Source organism: Clinocottus analis, unplaced genomic scaffold, assembly GCF_023055335.1.
Source record: "Clinocottus analis isolate CAN_PGR_092001 unplaced genomic scaffold, fCliAna1.0.p SCAF_21, whole genome shotgun sequence".
Classification (NCBI taxonomy): Eukaryota; Metazoa; Chordata; class Actinopteri; order Perciformes; family Cottidae; genus Clinocottus; species Clinocottus analis.
In genome coordinates, this window is record NW_027175943.1 from 306,293 (window position 1) to 325,211 (window position 18,919).

The 18,919-nt window shown below is 52.5% G+C and overlaps 2 protein-coding genes and 1 long non-coding RNA gene across 4 annotated transcripts in view; 2 read left to right on the forward strand and 1 right to left on the reverse strand.

Moving 5' to 3' along the window:
• Window positions 1-8,385, forward strand: part of LOC137792529 (atrial natriuretic peptide receptor 1-like) — an 8,955-nt gene extending 570 nt beyond the window's left edge. The window contains exons 3-23 of the mRNA XM_068588261.1: window positions 1-8; window positions 415-547; window positions 1,162-1,263; window positions 1,815-1,917; window positions 2,008-2,153; window positions 2,230-2,302; window positions 3,031-3,175; window positions 3,505-3,591; window positions 3,757-3,900; window positions 3,984-4,105; window positions 4,270-4,408; window positions 5,237-5,285; window positions 5,367-5,468; window positions 5,645-5,764; window positions 5,936-6,029; window positions 6,323-6,410; window positions 6,844-6,983; window positions 7,057-7,209; window positions 7,289-7,387; window positions 7,531-7,622; window positions 8,113-8,385. The exon at window positions 1-8 is cut by the window's left edge and continues 125 nt beyond it. Coding sequence (XP_068444362.1) covers window positions 1-8; window positions 415-547; window positions 1,162-1,263; window positions 1,815-1,917; window positions 2,008-2,153; window positions 2,230-2,302; window positions 3,031-3,175; window positions 3,505-3,591; window positions 3,757-3,900; window positions 3,984-4,105; window positions 4,270-4,408; window positions 5,237-5,285; window positions 5,367-5,468; window positions 5,645-5,764; window positions 5,936-6,029; window positions 6,323-6,410; window positions 6,844-6,983; window positions 7,057-7,209; window positions 7,289-7,387; window positions 7,531-7,622; window positions 8,113-8,385 — 2,412 coding nt within the window. The remainder of the gene's footprint in view (window positions 9-414; window positions 548-1,161; window positions 1,264-1,814; window positions 1,918-2,007; window positions 2,154-2,229; window positions 2,303-3,030; window positions 3,176-3,504; window positions 3,592-3,756; window positions 3,901-3,983; window positions 4,106-4,269; window positions 4,409-5,236; window positions 5,286-5,366; window positions 5,469-5,644; window positions 5,765-5,935; window positions 6,030-6,322; window positions 6,411-6,843; window positions 6,984-7,056; window positions 7,210-7,288; window positions 7,388-7,530; window positions 7,623-8,112) is intronic.
• A 1,855-nt stretch (window positions 8,386-10,240) lies between these two features.
• Window positions 10,241-11,126, reverse strand: LOC137792054 (uncharacterized). Its single transcript, XR_011078072.1, has 2 exons — window positions 11,018-11,126; window positions 10,241-10,693 (listed from the first exon to the last, which is right to left on the reverse strand). It is a non-coding gene; the product is annotated as an uncharacterized lncRNA (long non-coding RNA).
• A 681-nt stretch (window positions 11,127-11,807) lies between these two features.
• Window positions 11,808-17,849, forward strand: LOC137792031 (E3 ubiquitin-protein ligase Topors-like). Of its 2 annotated transcripts, none has more exons than XM_068587414.1 (4): window positions 11,808-12,107; window positions 12,686-14,979; window positions 15,061-15,189; window positions 15,584-17,849. In XM_068587414.1, exons 1-4 carry the CDS (start codon window positions 11,997-11,999, stop codon window positions 17,214-17,216), a joined length of 4,167 nt encoding a protein of 1,388 aa, XP_068443515.1. In that variant the 5' UTR covers window positions 11,808-11,996; the 3' UTR covers window positions 17,217-17,849. The 2 variants fall into 2 exon arrangements, with proteins under 2 accessions (XP_068443515.1, XP_068443516.1); XM_068587415.1 differs by having other exon boundaries at window positions 15,064-15,189.
• The last annotated feature ends 1,070 nt before the right edge of the window (window positions 17,850-18,919 follow it).

Genomic DNA, 18,919 nt, shown 5'->3' on the forward strand with positions numbered 1-18,919 from the left:
TCCCACAGGTCTGTACTGGTGTACTGCTGTACTATTGTACTGGTGTACTGCTGTACTGCTGTACTGGTGACTGGTGTACTATTGTACTGCTGTACTATTGTACTGCTGTACTGCTGTACTGGTGACTGGTGTACTGCTGTACTGGTGACTGGTGTACTGCTGTACTGGTGACTGGTGTACTGCTGTACTGGTGACTGGTGTACTGCTGTACTGGTGACTGGTGTACTGCTGTACTGCTGTACTATTGTACTGGTGTACTGCTGTACTATTGTACTGGTGTACTGCTGCGACCAACTGTGTATGTGCGTGTGTGTATGTGCGTGCGTGCGTGCGTTCGTGTGCGTGTGCGTGTATGTGCGTGCGTGTGCGTGTGCGTGTGTGTGCGTGCGTGTGCGTGTGCGTGTGCGTGTGTAGCTCCATATCAGACGCAGACGCAGCTCGGAGGTTTTGTGAACATCTGGACTGTCCGTCCAACTGGAAAGACGCTGACGGAGAAAACTGCTGCATTCACCACGCCAACATCCACTCCTGCCCTCTGGGTCACATGGTACTGGTCACATGGTGCTGGGTCACATGGTACTGGTCCCATTGTGCTGGGTCCCATGGTACTGGTCCCATGGTGCTGGGTCACATGGTACTGGTCCCATGGTACTGGGGCACATGGTACCGGGTCACATGGTGCTGGGTCACATGGTACTGGTCCCATGGTACTGGGTCACATGGTACCGGGTCACATGGTGCTGGGTCACATGGTACTGGTCCCATGGTGCCAGGTCCCATGGTGCTGGTCACATGGTGCTGGTCCCATGGTGCCGGTCACATGGTACCGGTCCCATGGTACTGGTCACATGGTGCCGGGTCCCATGGTACTGGTCCCATGGTGCTGGTCACATGGTACTGGTCCCATGGTGCTGGTCCCATGGTACTGGTCACATGGTGCCGGGTCCCATGGTACTGGTCCCATGGTGCTGGTCACATGGTACCGGTCCCATGGTACTGGTCCCATGGTGCTGGTCACATGGTACTGGTCACATGGTGCCGGGTCCCATGGTACTGGTCACATGGTGCTGGGTCACATGGTACCGGTCCACATGGTACTGGTCGTACTGGCTATAGATGCGGCCGCTGCCCTCGTCACTGTAAGTGCTGCTCACCCTGCAGACGGAGAGCATCTGTGGTCCCTGGATTCCTGACGACGGGAAGATCTTCACTCACACCATCTCCACCTCGGGGAGGATGACCCAGAACAACTGGACCGCCAAGGTGAGGGTCACCTGTCCTCTGAGGAGGTGAGGGTCACCTGTCCTTTGGGGGAGTGAGGGTCACCTGTCATCTGAGGAGGTGAGGGTCACCTGTCCTCTGAGGACGTGAGGGTCACCTGTCCTCTGAGGAGGTGAGGGTCACCTGTCCTTTGGGGGAGTGAGGGTCACCTGTCATCTGAGGAGGTGAGGGTCACCTGTCATCTGAGGAGGTGAGGGTCACCTGTCATCTGAGGACGTGAGGGTCACCTGTCCTCTGAGGAGGTGAGGGTCACCTGTCATCTGAGGAGGTGAGGGTCACCTGTCATCTGAGGAGGTGAGGGTCACCTGTCCTCTGAGGAGGTGAGGGTCACCTGTCATCTGAGGAGGTGAGGGTCACCTGTCATCTGAGGAGGTGAGGGTCACCTGTCATCTGAGGAGGTGAGGGTCACCTGTCCTCTGAGGAGGTGAGGGTCACCTGTCCTTTGGGGCCTTCATGTGACTACAGGAAGGAGAGACCCTCTGGTGTTACCTTCGCGTACCTGTGACAGGTGAACCCTGCACTCTGTCCTGCAGGTGGTTCTGTTCCACGCCGGCTTGACCTCGCTCATCGCTCACATACGAGTGGGCCGCATGCAGGTCGCTCTGGAGGCCAAGAGCACGGTGCAGCCGGCGGTCGGTAGGTCGTCCCTGTTGACCTCACGCATCTCATCGCAGTCGCTCGCTGCCAGCACATGAAGCAGCAGCTCCTCTCTTCTGCCCTCCTCAGTGTGCGGTGATGGCGTCTGCGAGGAGGCGGAGCTCTGTTCCACCTGTTCAGCCGACTGTGGCGAATGCCCGATGGCCGCGACCACCCAGCTGGCCATCGGCCTGCCGCTCAGCCTGCTCTGCCTGTGCTTTGTGCTGACGGTCGTGGTGAGAACTCGCAACGCAACACTCAACACTTTGCTCAACATTACACACAACAATGAACACAATCTGTGTGGTGCAGTGGCTGAGGTACCAGAAACGGAAGCTGTTGTGGGACGAGAGCTGGATCATCGACTTCAGCACGATAAAACAAGGTGGGTCACAATCCAGACCGGTCCAGGATTGCTGGCCAGAACCCGTTTCATCAAGTCTTAACATCTCTAGAACTGATGAGGATCTAGTAACAGACCTCTGGTACTAGTAGCGGAGGTCTGGAACTAGTACCAGAGGTCTAAAACCGATGAGGAACTAGTACCAGAGGTCTAGAACTAGTACTAGAGGTCTAGAACTAATGAGGAACTAGTACCAGAGGTCTAAAACTAGTACTAGAGGTCTAGAACTAATGAGGAACTAGTACCAGAGGTCTAAAACTAGTACCAGATATCTAGAACTAGTACCAGAGGTCTGAAACTAGTAGAAGAGGTCTGGAACTAATACCAGAGGTCTAAAACCGATGAGGAACTAGTACCAGAGGTCTAGAACTAGTACTAGAGGTCTAGAACTAATGAGGAACTAGTACCAGAGGTCTAAAACTAGTACTATAGGTCTAGAACTAATGAGGAACTAGTACCAGAGGTCTAAAACTAGTACCAGATATCTAGAACTAGTACCAGAGGTCTGAAACTAGTAGAAGAGGTCTGGAACTAGTACCAGAGGTCTAAAACTCATGAGGAACTAGTACCAGAGGTCTGGAACTCATGAGGAACTAGTACCAGAGGTCTAGAACTGGTCTGAACAGGCCTTAAGCAGAGGGCCTGGTCCAAACTGGCCTGAGCAGGTCTGGAGTCGGTCCTGACAGGTCTGAATCCCTCTGTCTCTGTAGATCAGGAGGCCCGTCTGACCATGGGCAGCATCATGAGCGTCCCGGTGGGGAACAGCGACAGTAACACCAGCTGCGTGACGGCTCTCAGCTGCAGCGTGGGACCAGCGGGGCCCCGGAGAACCCTGTTCACCTGCACGGGGATCTAGTAGGCCACCCGTCTGTCCACCTGAACCTCCTCGCCGCTCGGGATGCGCTGCATGCGGCGTTGGTCGATACCATGCATACTATACAGCAGCAACTCCTCTGTTGATACCTCGCTTATTTTTCTTCTGACAAGAGAAGCTAAAGGTTTCTGGTGTGAAGTGACAGTTTGAAGACAAGCAGCAGGAATTCTGATCAAACTACTTGTGCTCGAAGAGGTTCAGGTGGCTGACGAAGTTTAAAGATGCGAGTAGATAAGACATGTAAAGACATTTAAAACACTTACAATCTTCATAACATATGATGTTGATTTATGATGCTTTTGTTGTGCAGTGACGGCAGGACGGTGGCCATCAAGAGGATTCAAACGAAGACGTTCTGTCTGTCCAAAACCATCAGACAGGAAGTCAAACAAGTCAGGTGATGAACACACTCATCACCTGACTTTGTCTCCAACACGTTTCAAATGGGACATTAAACCCATTAATATTCAAACACAAAACACTGTTCTCTCTCTCTCTCTCTCTCTCTCTCTCTCTCTCTCTCTCTCTCTCTCTCTCTCTCTCTCTCTCTCTCTCTTTCCAGGGAGCTCGATCACCCGAACCTCTGTAAGTTCATCGGCGGTTGCGTGGAGGTGCCGGACGTGGCCCTGGTGACGGAGTACTGCCCGAAAGGAAGCCTGAACGACGTCCTCCTCAACGAGGAGGTCCCGCTCAACTGGGGCTTCAGGTGTCGTTTCAAATCCTGCAGATTTAGGCGCCTGATGATTCACACGGTTCACGAGTAATGACCGACGGTTTGATTCCCTCCAGGTTTTCGTTCGCCACGGACATCGCCAGAGGGATGGCGTACCTGCACCAACACCGGATCTGTCACGGCCGACTCAAGTCCCTGAACTGTGTGCTGGACGACCGCTGGGTCTGCAAGATCACAGGTGAGCTGTCGTCTATGACTTAATCTCAAAATCAATATGCAGTTTTTCTGAGCATGCACAATACGCATTATTCATAATAATATGAGTTTATCAATAGATTAAAACAGCAAAAATCTAAAGAAAGAAACCTGCTGATGTTGATGCCGCCTGGTCTGTCCTGTCAGATTACGGGCTGATGACGTATCGCAGGGACGACGGCGCCGAGCCTCTTTCCTCCTATCAGCAGAGAGTCCTGGAGGTCTACATGCCGCCCGAGTTTCACAACTCCAACATGGAGCCGACGCTGGCTGGAGACGTGTTCAGGTACTCGGAGCAGTTACCTCCTGCTGAGTTCGCGGCAAGCGCCAGGCGGCGGATTCGCTCGACGCAATTACGTACAAAGTCCATGCAAAGACGCCAATGAACGCCCATGAATACCAATGGACGCCCATGCATACCAATGGACGCCCATCAATACCAATGGACGCCCATGCATACCAATGGACGCCCATGCATACCAATGGACGGCCATGCATACCAATGGACGCCCATGCATACCAATGGACGCCCATGCATACCAATGGACGCCCATGCATACCAATGGACGCCCATGCATACCAATGGACGGCCATGCATACCAATGGACGCCCATGCATAACAATGGATGCCCATGCATACCAATGGACGCCCATGCATACCAATGGGCGCCCATGCATAACAATGGACGCCCATGCATACCAATGGAGGCCCATGCATACCAATGGACGCCCATGCATACCAATGGGCGCCCATGCATAACAATGGACGCCCATGCATACCAATGGACGCCCATGGACGATAATTCATGTCATTCATATTCACGCTCCAGTGAGAAGTTTCTGCGACGTTGTGTCTTTAAAGCATTGAGATTTTCCACAACGTCATATAAGTACACAGACCAGATGATATGAGTATAAATCACAGGCTACAAACTACACGCTGTATTTATACCTTTTATGATGAGCGGCTACAATGTTAGCATAGCTTAGCATTGGTCAAACCAGACTCCATTCAGAGAAATCAGCATTTTAAAAGTTGTTTACCTGTTGTCTTGAGGGGAAAACACATCAAACATGGACTGTTTACTAATCATCTTCATGATGTTATTTCCAGTTATTCCATCATCCTGCTGGAGATCGCCACTCGCAGCGACCCCGTCCCAGTAAGTCCCGCCTGGCAGGCGCCTCTTGTTGTGTTGTGCGTCGCTGGTTGAATGGAGGACAGAAACATGAATACTTTCCAGGTGGAGGAGTCGAGTCTGGAGAGTTCCTGGTGTCCTCCGCTACCTGAGCTGATCTCCAGTAAAGCAGACAGCACCTGTCCCTGTCCTGCTGACTACGTAGAGGTGAGAACCTGCACACCTGCTGTGTGATGTCACACCTGGACTAACGTTTGGTTGGTTGTTCATTCGCTAATCCGCCTGTTATTATGCAAACTAGCTAACTATCTACCTAGCTAACTATCTACCCCTAGCTAACTCACCTTTTCTGCCGTCCTTTTGTCCCTCCTGTGTTCCCGTAGCTGATCCGGCGATGTCGCTCTCACAACCCCGTCCACCGCCCCACCTTTGAGCAAATCAAGAAGTTTGTTCACCGGATCAACCCGATCAAAGTCAGCCCTGTGGACATGATGATGAACCTGGTGAGACCGTGTCACTCAAATAAATGTGTATATATATATATACACACACATATATACATATATATACATATATATACATATATATATATATATATATATATATATATATATATATATATATATATATATATATATATATATACATGCTATATCCCATTATATTTGTTTCAGATGGAGAAGTACAGTAAACACCTGGAGGTGCTGGTGACGGAGCGGACGCAGGATCTAATGCACGAGAAGCAGAAGACTGACCGGCTGCTTTATAGTAGGACACACACTGATGTACACACACTGATGTACACACACTGATGTACACACACTGATGTACACACACTGATGTACACACACTGACGTACACACACTGACGTACACACACTGATGTACACACACTGATGTACACACACTGATGTACACACACTGACGTACACACACTGATGTACACACACTGATGTACACACACTGATGTACACACCTGAAACTGGAATATATTTGGATGAAAACGTTCTTCTCAAAAAGACAGAATGTATCTGGAGAACTCGCTGCATGTTTGTGTCGTAGGTATGCTCCCTAAACAAGTAGCTGATGACCTGCGGCAGGGAAAACCCATGCAGGCCCAGAGCTACGTCAGCGCCACCATCTTCTTCAGGTAGGACAGGATGCATGTGTTGAAGCTGCATTCTCTCTCCTGACCACCAGGGGGCGACTCCTCTGGTTGTATAGAAGTCTATGCTTCGTGTGTTGAAGCTGCATTCTCTCTCCTGACCACCAGGGGGCGACTCCTCTGGTTGTATAGAAGTCTATGCTTCATGTGTTGAAGCTGCATTCTCTCTCCTGACCACCAGGGGGCGACTCCTCTGGTTGTATAGAAGTCTATGCTTCATGTGTTAAAGCTGCATTCTCTCTCCTGACCACCAGGGGGAGACTCCTCTTGGTTGTATAGAAGTCTATATAAATGACTCTACTTCTCTCTTGATTTACCTAAACCTAAAAACAACATCGGCCATATTGTGTGTGTGTGTGTGTGTGTGTGTGTGTGTGTGTGTGTGTGTGTGTGTGTGTGTGTGTGTGTGTGTGTGTAGTGATATTGTGGGCTTCACCCAGCTGTCCAGCAGCAGCACTCCTTACCAGGTTGTAGACTTCCTCAACAAGCTCTACACAACGTTTGACGACATCATCGACAACTATGATGTCTACAAGGTTGAGACCATCGGAGACGCCTGTGAGTGACACACACACACACACACACACAGTACCACCATTGCTGTGGTCTGGATCTCGGTGTGGTCCCGTAGACATGGTGGTCTCTGGCGTTCCCCTGGAGAACGGGATCCTCCACGCCGCAGAGATCGCCAGCATGGCTCTGGACCTGGTGGGCGTCTGTCGCACCTTCAGGATCCCCCACAAACCCAACACACAGCTGCAGATACGAGCCGGGATACACTCTGGTAGGACAAAACACACACACACACACACACACACACACACAGGTCTACACCAGTATTGACCATAGGGGGCGCTCCGCAGGGCCGGTGGTGGCCGGCGTCGTGGGGACCAAGATGCCTCGGTACTGTTTGTTTGGAGACACAGTGAACACGTCGTCCAGGATGGAGTCCACCAGTCTGGGTAACTTCCTGCCCGCTGAAGCACCAACGACATCACGTCAGACGCTATTCTGAACTATGAGGACTTTTGTGTTTTTGTGCTTGTACCAGAGTACTTCTTTACTGTTGTATTAGTACCTTTACTGAAGTATCGAGTGTTTTCAGCCCTGAAGATTCAGTGCAGCTCCAGTACGTTCTACCTGCTGGAGGAGATCGGAGGCTACCTGCTGGAGTGCAGAGGGATGATGCAGGTCAAGGTGAGCATGAGCTCACTTCTGTCAGGCACTGGGAGCACTGGGAGCACTGGGAGCACTGGGAACACTGGGAGCACTGGGAGCACTGGGAGCATTGGGAACACTGGGAGCACTGGGAACACTGGGAGCACTGGGAGCACTGGGAACACTGGGAACACTGGGAGCACTGGGAACACTGGGAGCACTGGGAACACTGGGAACACTGGGAGCACTGGGAACACTGGGAGCACTGGGAACACTGGGAACACTGGGAGCACTGGGAACACTGGGAGCACTGGGAGCACTGGGAGCATTGGGAACACTGGGAGCACTGGGAACACTGGGAGCATTGGGAACACTGGGAGCACTGGGAACACTGGGAGCACTGGGAGCACTGGGAGCACTGGGAACACTGGGAGCACTGGGAGCACTGGGAACACTGGGAACACTGGGAGCACTGGGAGCACTGGGAGCACTGGGAGTGCGCGGTCACTCTGGGTCTTGTCTCCAACAGGGGAAAGGGGACATGGTGACTTACTGGTTGGAGGGGAAGAAGAGCTCGCTGGAGAAAGAGAGAAAACTGGACTCGTCCATGCCGGGCCTCCAGAACCACGACGGCCTCCAGAACCACGACGGCCTCCAGAACCACGACGGCCTCCAGAACCACGACGGCCTCCAGAACCACGACGGTCTCCAGAACCACGACGGCCTCCAGAACCACAACGGCCTCCAGAACCATGACGGCCTCCAGAACCACGACGGTCTCCAGAACCACGACGGCCTCTAGAACCACGACGGCCTCCAGAACCACGACGGTCTCCAGAACCACGACGGCCTCTAGAACCACGACGGCCTCCAGAACCACGACGGCCTCCAGAACCACGACGGTCTCCAGAACCACGACGGCCTCTAGAACCACGACGGCCTCCTGAACCACGACGGCCTCCAGAACCACGACGGCCTCCAGCTGTTACGTCGTGGAAGGTTAGACATTTTCTTTAGTGCTGTCCTAAGTACAGTTTTGAGGTACTTGTACGTTACTTGAGTATTTCCATTGTCTGCTACTTTATACTTCTTGGGAAATACTGCAGTATTTTTACTTCACTATATTTATCTGACACATTTTAAAGTTTGTAAACTTAATATTATTTTATGATAACAGTTTAAAACTAACTTCATTTTGAGAAAAGACAAAATCTCCCAGAGCTGTAAAAATATTACAAACTAGAAATATTTCCTTGTATTTTCCGAAATAATAGTTTTTGAATTTCTCTTTTTATTTATTGAAAGTAACTATTCTCACTGCAACAACAGATTCATTCACTCATAACATGCATCTGTTTGCAGAATATAAACTTTTGGTATTTTAAAGATATTTTACATAAGTACTTTCACGGCTAGTGTAGTATTGCCAGTGTGGTACTTGTACTTGTACTAATACTCCTCAACCACTGATCACCTGATTAGACGCTGATGTTTGGATCAATAAAACATGTATTTACAGGTGAATAGTGAATATCAGTGACAGGAGTCAGTGGTGTGTGTGTCTTTGTGTAGTGAACTTGTGTTTAACTGTTGCATGAGTTTGTAGTTTTAATGAGCCGTGTGTTTCAGAGCTCATTAACATCTGTTGAATATTCATGATAAATATAACAAATATAATTCACTAACAGACGTCTGACAGTTATTTTATGACTCTCAACGGTCTTCATCATTTTATCCACACACACACACACACACTTTTGTACATCATATAAACATTTCCATCATTTAGAGTTTTGATGTGTTTTATTGACAAACTGTTGGAATATAAATATACTTTAATAAAAACACACTTCATGTATTTATTAAAGTATTTTCACTCTGACTCACGTTCATGTGAAACGTTTTCATATTTCTCTGGTTGAACATGGCTAGCTTAGCTTAGCATAAAGGCTGTAAACAGGCGCACATGGGAGTTCAGTTCCAGCGAGGAGCAGAGTGTGTACTTTAATCACAGGTGAGCGTGTGAAGTGTGTGAAGTGTGTGAAGTGTGTGAAGTGTTTTAATAGAATGAGTGATCGCCGCCTCGGCCTCGCTCTCTTCACTCAGCGCAGAGCTCGCTCGCCCTCATGCACCCATTCTGTTGAGGGGATTACCATACCTGAGAGGACACACATCAAACAACTGTGTGTGAGAGAGAGTGTGTTCTTAGTTACTGAATACATTGTGTGTGTGTGTGTGTGTGTGATCAAGGCTCTTAGTTACTGAATACATTGTGTGTGTGTGTGTGTGTGTGTGTGTGTGTGTGTGTGTGTGTGTGTGTGTGTGTGTGTGTGTGTGTGTGTGTGTGTGTCTGTGTGTGTGTGTGTGTGAGTGTGAGTGTGTGAGAGAGACCAAGGCTCTTAGTTACTGAATACATCATGTGTGTGTGTGTGTGTGTGTGTGTGTGTGTGTGTGTGTCTGTGTGAGTGTGTGTGTGTGTGTGTGAGTGTGAGTGTGTGAGAGAGACCAAGGCTCTTAGTTACTGAATACATCACTGGTCTTTGTTCTATCGATCAATCTGATTGGATGCTCCACGGGGAGCCTGTGGACTAATCACAGCGCAGGAAACCAGGCTGTTCAATATCAAAGTGAAACCAGAAAAACAACAAGAACACAAATGACACTAAAGAAAACAGTCTTTATAAATAAAGTCAGCTGGTTAGCTTAGCATAACGACTGGAAACAGGTAGCATAGTTCTGTGTTTCTATGACGGAAACCAGCAGGTCTCATGGTTCTTATAGTTCTCATGAAGGAGACCAGCAGGTCTCATGGTTCTTATAGTCCTCATGAAGGAGACCAGCAGGTCTCATGGTTCTTATAGTCCTCATGAAGGAGACCAGCAGGTCTCATGGTTCTTATAGTCCTCATGAAGGAGACCAGCAGGTCTCATGGTTCTTGTAGTCCTCATAAAGGAGACCAGCAGGTCTCATGGTTCTTGTAGTCCTCTCCAGCCAATGGGCTGTCAGTGTTGCTGCAGGAGGGCGGTACTTTCCTCCAGCAGCCAATGAGCAGCGATCCTGCTGGCGTAGATCACATAGGACCAAGACAAGAGCACCACAGCCAGCAAGACCTGGAGGCAGAAGAAGACTCTGCTGTGTCTGCACGACGAAGAGGTTCTGTGTTTGTGTGTGTGTGTGTATATACACACACACACACACACACACACACACACACACACACACACACACACACACACACACACACACACACACAGTACTAGTCCCTCTGGGTGAGAGGCAGCCAGTCCCTGAACCTAGCTTCTCACTAACTAGCGCTATCGGCTCACTAACTAGTTATAGGCTCACTCACTACCTCTAGCTGCTCACTAACTAGCACTATCGGCTCACTAACGAGCTCTAACGAGCAGTGACTAACCAGGTCAACAGTAACGTACCAGAGTGTAGATCCTGTCTAGATCCCGCCTGCTGAACGGCGCCATCTTGTTTCTAACCCACCGGAACGCGACGGTAAACGGTTTGTTTACACCGAAGACCTCAACGGCGCTTCGCTCTTCTTCTCTGGCTCTAACAGGCGGGTTGTAGCCGCAGAGTGAAGCGTTACCGCCACCTGCGGCTGCGGAGCGTCACTGCATGAACACATGAATATTAACAACACTATTACGAATATATTATAATGATTTATCATATTACTAATACATCAATATGTGTATCACTATTACTAACACATGTATGATGTATATATATATTGCTCAACAAGTTTGAGTATTTATATTACCACAATACTACAACACACCTGTTGACCGCTAGAGGGCAGCACTGACGCGGCGAGGATGTCTCACTCCGCCTCATTTCACAAACACAAAAACAACGAGTTCTGTTCTGAGTGCTGAAAAGCAAGAAAGTACATTTACTCAAGTACTGTACTGAAATTATGAAGTACTGTAATAGAGTACTTCCATTTTAAGTACTTAATACTGTATCTTTATTTTGCATATTCAGATGAGTAATCATCTGATAAATGACGACGTGTTATGAATTATTTAGCATAATGAGCACTATATATTTAGCATAATGAGCACTATATATATATATATATATATATATATATATATATATATATATATATATATATATATATATATGTGTGTGTGTGTGTGTGTGTGTGTGTGTGTGTGTGTGTGTGTGTGTGTGTGTGTGTGTAAATCCTCCCTCTTTATTGATGATCTTTGTCTAAAAAAAAAAAGGAAAAACAATGTGTTGCGTCCCACAATGCACCGCGGCACCTTTCTCTTTCCGGCTGTGTGAAGCTTCGGGTCGGGGCGGTAGCACCGGACACAGATGTCCCCTTTTCTCCCGGGAGGCTCCAGTGTACACGGGTCCGCGCGGCGGCTCCCGATGGCTCGCTGAACCCGGATGCCGCTCACGGTGCGGAACTCTGCCCGCAGGAGGAGAAAGACCCCGGATAAGAAGCTCCCGGAGCGGCCCGAGGAGGCGACTTCTTCTGCTGCTGCTACGGCTGCTCGGGTAGGAAGCTATCAAGCTAACTAGCTAACAGGCTAACAACCTAACGAGCTGACAAGCTGACAGGGAAGCTAGCAAGATAACAAGCTAGCAAGCGAACAAGCTGTCAGGAAAGCTTTCTGTTCCTCCACCCGTCACGTGTGTGCGCGCGCGCGCGCGTGTGTGTGTGTGTGTGTGTGTGTGTGTGTGTGTGCGCGCGTGCGCAGGGGGGAGGGGGGGTTGTTTGTTTGTTTGTTTGTGGGTTGTAGGTTAAAATAACGTTTAAGCTGCCGGTTAGCTCAATGCTAACATACCTAACATGCTCATCTGGGAGCTTCCAGTCTTTGTATGTGTGTCTTTGTATGTTTGTGTGTTTTTGTGTCTTTGTATGTTTGTGTGTTTTTGTGTCTTTGTATGTTTTTGTGCGTTTGTGTGTCTTTGTATGTTTGTGTGTGTGTGTGTGTGTGTGTGCGTCTTTGTATGTTTTTGTCTTTGTGTGTTTGGAAGGTAACGCTCACTCACTAGCTTAGCGTCGTGCTAGCTTGTGTAGCGGGTTATGGCCCTGGTTGTCGTAGTGACTAACTGACTTCCTGTCTCTTCAGGCGCCCATGAGGATGAAGCTGCGAGTGCGTCGCCGTGACAACGCGGCCGCAGCCGCTGCTGCAGGCGAGCAGGAAGAGGAGGAGGAAGAGGAGCAGGGGGGGCGGCGCCGAGGGAGCGGCAGGAGGAAGAAGACCGCCAACGCGGCGCCGCCCGCCATGGCTGCCGCGCCCGCCGCCTCCTGGTCTCCTCCTCTTCCTCCTCCCTCCTCTTCGGCGCGGGCGGCCATGGCGGCGGCCGAGGAGGCGTCGCCCGACTCTAAGTGCCCGATCTGCCTGGACCGCTTCAACAACCTGGCGTACCTGGACCGCTGCCTGCACCGCTTCTGCTTCCCCTGCATCCAGGAGTGGTCGCACAACAAGGCCGAGTGTCCGCTCTGCAAGCAGCCCTTCGCCTCCATCCTGCACTCGGTGCGCGCCGAGGACGACTTCAAGGAGTACACGCTGCGGCCGCCGCCCGCCAACAGCAGCGTGGCCGCCACCGTGGCCATGGTGGCGGCCATGGCGTCGGCGGCGCGCAGCGACCACCAGATGAGGCTGATGCTCAGGAGGCACCGCGGCGGCGGGGGCGACGAAGGCGGCGGCGAGGCAACGACCCGGAGGCGGAGGCGGGGCGCCCGCAGGGCTGGGGTGTGGGAGTGGTACCTGGACGCTCCTCCTCTCGCGCTGCCCCCTCCTCCTCGCCACGAGCACAGCGAGGAGGAGGAGGGGGAGGAGCCGGGGGAGCGTCGGACGAGGGGCGGGGCCGACCCGTCTGAGCGCGGTGTGATATTCGAGGGGCTGACGGGTCTCGGTGGCGCGGCGATGCCGGCGGCGCCCAACGACCGCGCGGCGCGGCGGCTGATGACCCGGCTGGCGGCGAGGCAGCGGCTGCAGCGGGAAGGCGGCGCGGTGCGGCGGCTGCGGGAGCGAGAGACCGTGGCCTTCCGCCGCGCACTCTACCGCAACGCCATCCGGGTCCGCGCCGGCGGTGGCGTGACATCACAGCAGCGCGACATCACGGCCGAGAGCTTCCGACGTAACCCCACCCACCTCAACAGGCTCCGCCCCTGGCTGCGGCGGGAGCTCACTGTGCTGTACGGCGCCCACGCCTCGCTGGTCGACATCGTCCAGCGCATCATTATGGCGCGGGTCGCCCGCCACGGCCTGGAGGACACGCCCACCATAGAAGAAGAGCTGCGGCAGTTCCTGCTGGCGCGCACCGACCACTTCCTGCACGAGCTGGTGAGCTTCGCCCGCTCGCCGCTCAGCCTGGAGAGCTACGACCTGCAGGCGTCGTACGAGCCGCCGGACGCCGCCGTGGAGCTGGACGGCACGAGCAGCTCCTCCGACGGCAGCTCCGTCATCGCCATATCGGAGGGTGAGGAAGAGGAGGGGCCGGCGGGAGGAAGGTCGGCGGAGAGGGCGACTGCGTGCGGCGACGCTCTTGACGACGATGACGACAACATGCACGCAGGAAGCGGCCTCAGCCTGGCGACCTGGGACGACGAGACTCCAGGACCCTCCTACTCCACCGCCGAGCCGCCGTTTGGCCACGCCCCTCAGGAGGCGACCAATGAGGAGGAGGGAGGCGCAGACAAGGAAGAGGAGGGGGAGTGTCTGATTGTCGGGTACAAGAAGCCGATAGCGGAGCGGACTCCCGAGCTGGTGCAGCTCTCCTCCGACAGCGAGGAGGACGAGAAGAAGAGGAAGATGAGCGAGGAGCTTCCGCCCCTCCCCCCCGCCGCCCAGCCCCTCTCGTACTCACCCACAATCCCTCCCTCCACGTCCGGCGGCGAGCTGAGGCAGAAGGACGGCTCCTGGTCGGGCGGCGGCTCCGGCGGCAGCGGGAACTCTGTGTGCGCGCTCAGCCCGCCGCCACCCGCGGACGGGAAGTCTGCCGGCGAGGCGGAGAGAGAGAAGAAGAAGAGGAAGAGGAGGCGCGGGCGCGAGAGGAGCGGCACGCTCTACAACCCCAACCGCTCCATCTACCCCGCCATGATGCGCCACCGCTCGCACTCGTCCTCGCCGTTCCACTCCTCGCCGGACTCCACCTGGGAGTTCCACTGCTCCCAGGTGTCCCCGCTCACCTCCTCGGCCTCCTCGGCCTCCCGTTGCTCCTCTACTTCTTCCTGCTCCTCTTTCTCCTCCTCCACACCGGCGCCGGCGCCGATGCCTTCGCTTTCCCCCGACGGGCGCCGCGGGGAGAAACCCGGCGGGAAGAGGAAGTACAAGAGCCGCCACCTGGACAGCGACGACAGGGACCCCACCTGGAGGCCGGGCGGCCGGGAGGAGGAGGCGAGGAGGCGGCGCGAGAGGTGAGGACGCGCTTCCTGCTCCTGCCGGCGGTGAGTCCGCCGTGTCCTGTGATGTCATCGTCTTCATCTTCTGTCCTCCAGCAGGAGCCGCCGGGCGGACCGCAGCCCCAGCGTGGAGATCATCTACGAGGGCGTCGCCTCGCCGAACGCCACGCTGACCCCGGCCCGCAAGCGCCGCCGCAAGAGGCAGCGCAGGACGCCACACAGCAGGTACGTCTCCTTAAAGAAGCCTCCTCAAAGGGTTAAAGTCGTCTCCTCAAAGGGTTAAAGTCGTCTCATCAAAGGGTTAAAGTCGTCTCATCAAAGGGTTAAAGTCGTCTCCTCAAAGGGTTAAAGGCGTGTCCTTAAGGTCAAGGCGTCCTGAAGGCGTGTCCTTAAGGTCAAGGCGTCCTGAAGGCGTGTCCTGAAGGCGTGTCCTTAAGGTCAATGCGTCCTGAAGGCGTGTCCTTAAGGTCAAGGCGTCCTGAAGGCGTGTCCTTAAGGTCAAGGCATCCTGAAGGCGTATCCTTAAGGTCAAGGCGTCCTGAAGGCGTGTCCTTAAGGTCAATGCGTCCTGAAGGCGTGTCCTCATGTCCATCTGTGCTGACTGTCCCTCCCCCCTCAGCTCTCCGGTCATCATCACGCTGGACAGCGACAGCAGCCTCGGCGCCGGCAGCAGCAGCAGCCCCATCAGCAGCCAGCAGACCGTGGACTTCTCCGACCTTCCTCCGCTCCCGTCGGTGCTCTCTGACGGAGTGGGCGGAGCCCTGGGCGCGGAAATTGGCGAGCTTCCCGTCGACATCCTGGACCGGGGATCCGAAGGGTCGGAGGTCGAGCCACCGGGCCGATCGGCGGGCGCCGTGCGTCCCGTAGCCGTCGAGGACAGCGAGGACGACGTGGACGTGGAAAACGTAGAGGCCGGCGGTTTGCTGCTGGATGATGAGGAAGACGAAGACGACGAAGGACCGACTGCCGCTGACCCGAGCCGCTCTCGGCCAATCGGAGAGAAGGACGCGGCGTCCGCGGATCAGATGGAGGCGTCGTCTTCCGACAGCCGCCTCCTCGCCTCCATCCTGGACGACCTGAAGGGAATCGCCGCGCCGAGACGCAAACCGCCGCCTGTGAACTTCGACCCCGGCCGGTCGCCCCGATCCCCCCGGGGCTTCGACTCGCCGGCTCTTGAGCGCTTGAGGGAGTCCGGCACGGGAGAGGAGGTCCAGCAGGTCCAGCAGGTCCAGCAGGTCCAGGAGGTCCAGGAGGTCCAGGAGGTCCAGCAGGTCCAGGAGGTCCAGCAGGTCCAGGAGGTCCAGCAGGTCCAGGATGTCCAGCAGGTCCAAGAGGTCCCTCCTCTCCTGAAGCAGGAGAGTCTCGTCAGGCCGTACAACCGAAACATGCCGCCGCCGCTGAAGCACAAGGACGCTGGGAGTCCGCACCGGATCCCCGTGGACCCGCTGAAGAGACGTCTCGCCGCCAACGCCCACGGCATCACTTCCACGAGTCAAGAACCTCCCGCCGGCGCCGGTTCTTCTTCTGGTTTGGGGAACAGATCCACAAGTGCCGAGTTCTTTTCGTATCTGGAGTTCAATTCTTCAGCGTTCCGTTATACTTCCAGCAGAGGAACGTCTCCTCCTCCTTCGCCCGTGTTGGACTCACGTCCCGGGAATTCTTTACCCGCCGTCGATTTCCATTCGGCCAACGGGACCGGCTGGTCCGGGGAGAAGCCGGCTCTCGGCGGTACCCGTTCCGGTCCGGTAGAACCTGCTGACCCCTTGTCGGGTGTCCGCCGTTACGACGCGTCGCCTCCCGCTTTTGTGTCCTCCGGTGACTTCAGGACTCGGGATCCCTCCGTGCCCGTTGACCTCCACCCTTCCGGTAAGAGGGCGCTCTCGCGCTCTGCAGGCGGTGTGGAGCCGGCGGCTCCCGGCGGCGGGTCGACTCCCCCAGGTGACGCGCAGCCGAGTCTCAGATCTGGTGAAGAGCCGCCGGTCCACGCGGCCGCTTCCTCCAACCGCTCGGCCTTCTCCTCCTTCGACTCCCACTCAAAACTTCTCCGACTTCGCAACCACTTCGATCCCGGAGCCGGCGCCCGGTTCCCCGTCGACTCTCGTCCCAAAAGCTCTCGGCCGGACGGTCAGGAGGCGTCTTCCCCTGACGAGAGCGCAGCGAAGCGCTGGACCTCCAACGCCTCGCTGGCAGACGGACGCTCGGACTGTCAGTCGCCCGAACGCTGCAACACACACACACACTCTGCCACGTAGGACACGCGCGCACACACACACACACACACACACACACACACACACACACACACACACACACACACACACACACACACACACACACACACACACACACACACACACACACACACACACACACACACACACACACACACACACACAGATTTTTTACTTGTTTAAATTGAATTGTCTACGTTTGAAATGATTTTCTTCTCGAGTTCTTTCAGATGTTTGATTCTGTTTGTACGTGAAGATCAAAGTTTAAATGATTATTTTCACACGTGACTTGTTTCTTTGTGTTGTGTGGATGCACACACACACACACACACACACACACACACACACACACACACACACACACACACACAATCAGATCCTTGTTTCAAGTTAAATTAATATTTTTAAACTGCTGCTTGAGACATTTTAAGGAATTTTAAAGGTATTCTTTTTACATTTTGTGGTCTTAATGATAATTATTGATGATTATTCTGAAGGTGTTAGATAAGCCCCGCCCACTTCCGAGTATAATAAACCCCGCCTCCTGTATGTCGATCAAATGTAGTCTGAAATAAAACAGAATTTCCATTAGTGTGTGTGTGTGGGAGTGAGAGCTTTCAGTAATAAATAATATTTTAAATGATTTAAATAATGAATGGATTAATTGAGAGAAGAATCTGGAATGAAGACATGAATACATATTTAAATAGATATAAACACGTTACTGTTGGTTCAAACAGGATTATTTGTCATTAATATTTAAACATCAGTTTCTACTTAACATGCTATGATGTAATCAAAACACATGTATTAATTTACTTCTCCGGTTTATTTGTATTTTATATTTTTGTTTAATTGAATTTCACAGCAAAGCTGCACTTTGTGTTTCTCACCACCAGATGGCGCCGTCAGCTGCTTCTTCACTTCAGGCTTCACTCAGTTCCTCCATGTTCTTCATGTTCTGCTTCCTTCCTCTTCCTCACTCCTTTCTCTTCCTCACTGCTTCCTCTTCCTCACTGCTTCCTCTTCCTCACTGCTTCCTTCCTCACTGCTTCCTCTTCTTCACTGCTTCCTTCCTCTGCTTCTCTCGCCCTCAGAAGAAAAACTAAGAGGGATAATGAGTCTCGAGGGAGAGACGGAGACACTAATTAAGACTATCAGGGTTCCATTAAACGGCTGTTAGACACACACACAGACACACACAGACACACACAGACACACACACTCACACAGCAGAGCAGAGACACACTGACTTCTGTCAAAGAAGGAACGCTGGCAAAAACGAGGAAGTGAAGAGAAACAGGATAAACGAGGAAGTAGTGATGTAATATTAATAGTTACTGATGTAATAGTGATGTAGTTAGTGATGTAATAGTGATATAGTTAGTGATGTAGTTAGTGATGTAATAGTGATATAGTTAGTGATGTAGTTAGTGATGTAATAGTGATGGAGATAGTGATGTAATAGTGATATAGTTATTAATGTAATAGTGATATAGTTAGTGATGTAGTTAGTGATGTAACAGTGATGTAGTTAGTGATGTAATAGTGATGTAGATAGTGATGTAGTTAGTGATGTAATAGTGATATAGTTAGTGATGTAGTTAGTGATGTAATAGTGATGTAGTTAGTGATGTAATAGTGATACAGTTAGTGATGTAGTTAGTGATGTAGATAGTGATGTAGATAGTGATGTAATAGTGATGTAGTTAGTGATGTAATAG

What these genes read in the sequence shown, in the direction of transcription:
- LOC137792031 (XM_068587414.1), top strand. Translation starts at nt 11,997, where the DNA reads ATGCCGCTCACGGTGCGGAACTCTGCCCGCAGGAGGAGAAAGACCCCG. An exon ending in CTGCTGCTACGGCTGCTCGG is followed by an intron (nt 12,108 to 12,685) that starts GTAGGAAGCTAT and finishes CTGTCTCTTCAG; the next exon opens with GCGCCCATGAGGATGAAGCT. An exon ending in GCGAGGAGGCGGCGCGAGAG is followed by an intron (nt 14,980 to 15,060) that starts GTGAGGACGCGC and finishes TCTGTCCTCCAG; the next exon opens with CAGGAGCCGCCGGGCGGACC.